At 23.6% G+C, this 2,689-nt stretch overlaps 1 protein-coding gene across 3 annotated transcripts in view; it reads left to right on the forward strand.

Moving 5' to 3' along the window:
* Nucleotides 1-1,738, forward strand: part of LOC102677165 (SUZ domain-containing protein 1) — a 4,087-nt gene extending 2,349 nt beyond the window's left edge. For 2 of the 3 annotated variants that reach the window (XM_031512291.1, XM_006619396.2), the window contains exons 3-5: nt 41-209; nt 1,075-1,264; nt 1,336-1,738. In XM_031512291.1, coding sequence (XP_031368151.1) covers nt 166-209; nt 1,075-1,264; nt 1,336-1,527 — 426 coding nt within the window. In that variant the 5' untranslated portion in view covers nt 41-165 and the 3' untranslated portion in view covers nt 1,528-1,738. The remainder of the gene's footprint in view (nt 1-40; nt 210-1,074; nt 1,265-1,335) is intronic. The other variant, XM_006619395.2, reaches the window with a different exon arrangement.
* The last annotated feature ends 951 nt before the right edge of the window (nt 1,739-2,689 follow it).

Genomic DNA, 2,689 nt, shown 5'->3' on the forward strand with positions numbered 1-2,689 from the left:
AATTAATAAAGTGCATATTTGATTCTTATTCCTTTATAAGTTTCAGAGAATCAATCACAATCTTACAAACAGTAAAGAATGTTTGTGAAATGTATGGAGAATGTCTTATTAAGATTTGAAAATAATAAAATTTTTTCAAAAATATCGATCAAGAGATTTTGATATATGGACCACCATACTCTGAGAGACCAAAAAAGAATGATTTGTCGGTAATATGTTGTAAATCATTATTAAAGAGTTTAATTTCAATATTTTCCAAATATGTATTGTTGAAATCTTCTATTATTTTGCAATGATTGTGAGCTTTATCTTTTGTTATATGAATATATTGGATTATATATAACAAAGAACTTCGTTGAGAAATCTACGCACAATGGAAACCATTTCTTAAGTAAATATTAATTAAATGTAGATAATGAACTTGAAATAATTAACGAATCGGAGAAAAAGAAAATCTTATGTCTAACGAAAGATTATAATTTCATAAAATTTACGGGAAATGATATATTACGTCGGAAAGGAATCGTATTTTATTAAGATTCTATATATATATATATATAAATATGCTATTTATGAAATAAAATAGGAAATTATGAAAAGTATTCCGTATTCATTGAAAATAATATTATCTATTTTATTCTGATTGCTTGCAAAATCATTGAAATGAAAAAATATAAAGTTTAAATAAAGAAAGAGATAAAAAATTTGAGATACTGATGAGTTGGAAAAGAATGAGAAAATAATATTATTGATTGAACGATTCATTTTGTATAAATAATTGTATAAATAATATAATGATATCTAATAATAAAGAAAAAAAAAGAGTAAAAACTTTTTACTCAACCCAATATATTAATATGATATATAATTTTATAGATAAATCTGAAAATATTAATATTGTAAAAAGATATTAAAAAAGCGCAATTTTAAGAAATTTACGATTATAATTTATATTAAATATTAAAAATAAATAAATATTAATGGTATAAAAGTGTTATTGTAAGAATTATGTCTACATATTTTTCGCATTTTTTTTTTTTATAACCGTAACATCTTATGATTATAATGCCTTAGCTTCAAAACCAGTCACAATTCGAGTACCAGAATGATAATGTTAGGGGAAGATGGTATGAGATCTCAATATGTACCTCCAAAACCGACGGTAAAAATTTTGAAAAGACCTTCGAGAGATTCACAAGGTAGTGGTGATGGACCATTAGTGAATGGAGATAAGCCAAAACATCCTATTAAATCTTTGAAACAGGTATATTTTTAATATTCTGAAATGATATGTGTAAAAAAAAATTATATAATTATAATTAAAATTATTTATAGAGGGAACAAGAATATGCGGAAGCGAGAAAAAGAATTTTAGGTGAAGAAAAAAGTCCTGAGGAAAAGTTAATGCAAGAAATAAATAAAATTCAACCGAAATCGACGACTCCGAGTAGTAGTGGATTACCAAGTAACATTCTTCGTATGCCTATTGGACCGGATGGAACACGGGGATTTAATGTACGCAGGTAGCGCGTCTTCCAGGGATCAACTCTTTCCACCCATCCTTTTCCTCCTCTTCCTTCTTCTTAACACAGGGAAGAGAGGCAGCTATGAGGCTGATGGCAGAAAACAAGAATAATATTTCTGACCAAATATAAGCATAGTGCTCCTACTATTTTGAATGGAGCCTAATATAAACTATGCTGCGGAACATTGCTAAACAGACACGATAATATAAAAAGATCAAGACTATAAATTGGCGAAGTTAAGTCATTATAGATGTGGTAATGTTTCTCACTGGTGAAATATTGTCCATTTTGTTAATATATATTATGTTTAACAAAAATTTTTAATTAAAATAATTAAAATCTATAACTATCATACTTTTTCATAATTGCAATATGATATAAATTATTTTATTTTCTATAACTGTATATGTTTTTCAAGTTATTGAAACAAATTGTATAATAAAAAATTTCTCTTTATATCTGTTCGTTATATTTGAATAATTAATTGCTTTCTTATTAATTTTATTTTTCTGCATTTTATGAATAGAATAAGTGTTATTATATTATAAGCAGAAAAATATGTGATTTTGTAAATACGTATAATTTTTTAATTTTTAAATATATATTTCTATTAAACGGATATTATGTTTACGTATATATAACGATTATCGATTTAAAATATTTTTCTATCTAATAAAATTGATATTAATATTGATGAATAAATTTATCTTTTAGCAAATCTTATGATAAAATCTTATTTAAAAAAAAAAGATATCCAACAATTTTTAAAATAATCATTTATATAATTTTAATTAATATTTCTCGATATGCAAATTTTGTGTTGTGTCGTATGTAAAAAATTAATTATCAAAAAATTGTTTTTTTGGTTCATGATTTGTTTTATTATTATATTGTATACATTCGATATAATTAAAATATTTTAATACATTATAAAAAATAATGAAAAATATTGTTTTATGAAATATATTTATTTTATAAAATGAATGCTTTACATTTTTTATATCGATATACATTTATTATTGAGAATCTAACATTGTGTCGTAAATATGATAAATCGTGTAGTTGGTATACATGAAAGTAACATGGTGGTTAAGAACGCGTGCTAAGTATAAGTTTGTGTAGTTTGACTGGTAATAAAAAAAAAAAAAAAAAAAAAAAAAAAA

Source organism: Apis dorsata, unplaced genomic scaffold (assembly GCF_000469605.1).
Source record: "Apis dorsata unplaced genomic scaffold, Apis dorsata 1.3 scaffold_415, whole genome shotgun sequence".
In the NCBI taxonomy this organism is placed as follows: domain Eukaryota; kingdom Metazoa; phylum Arthropoda; class Insecta; order Hymenoptera; family Apidae; genus Apis; species Apis dorsata.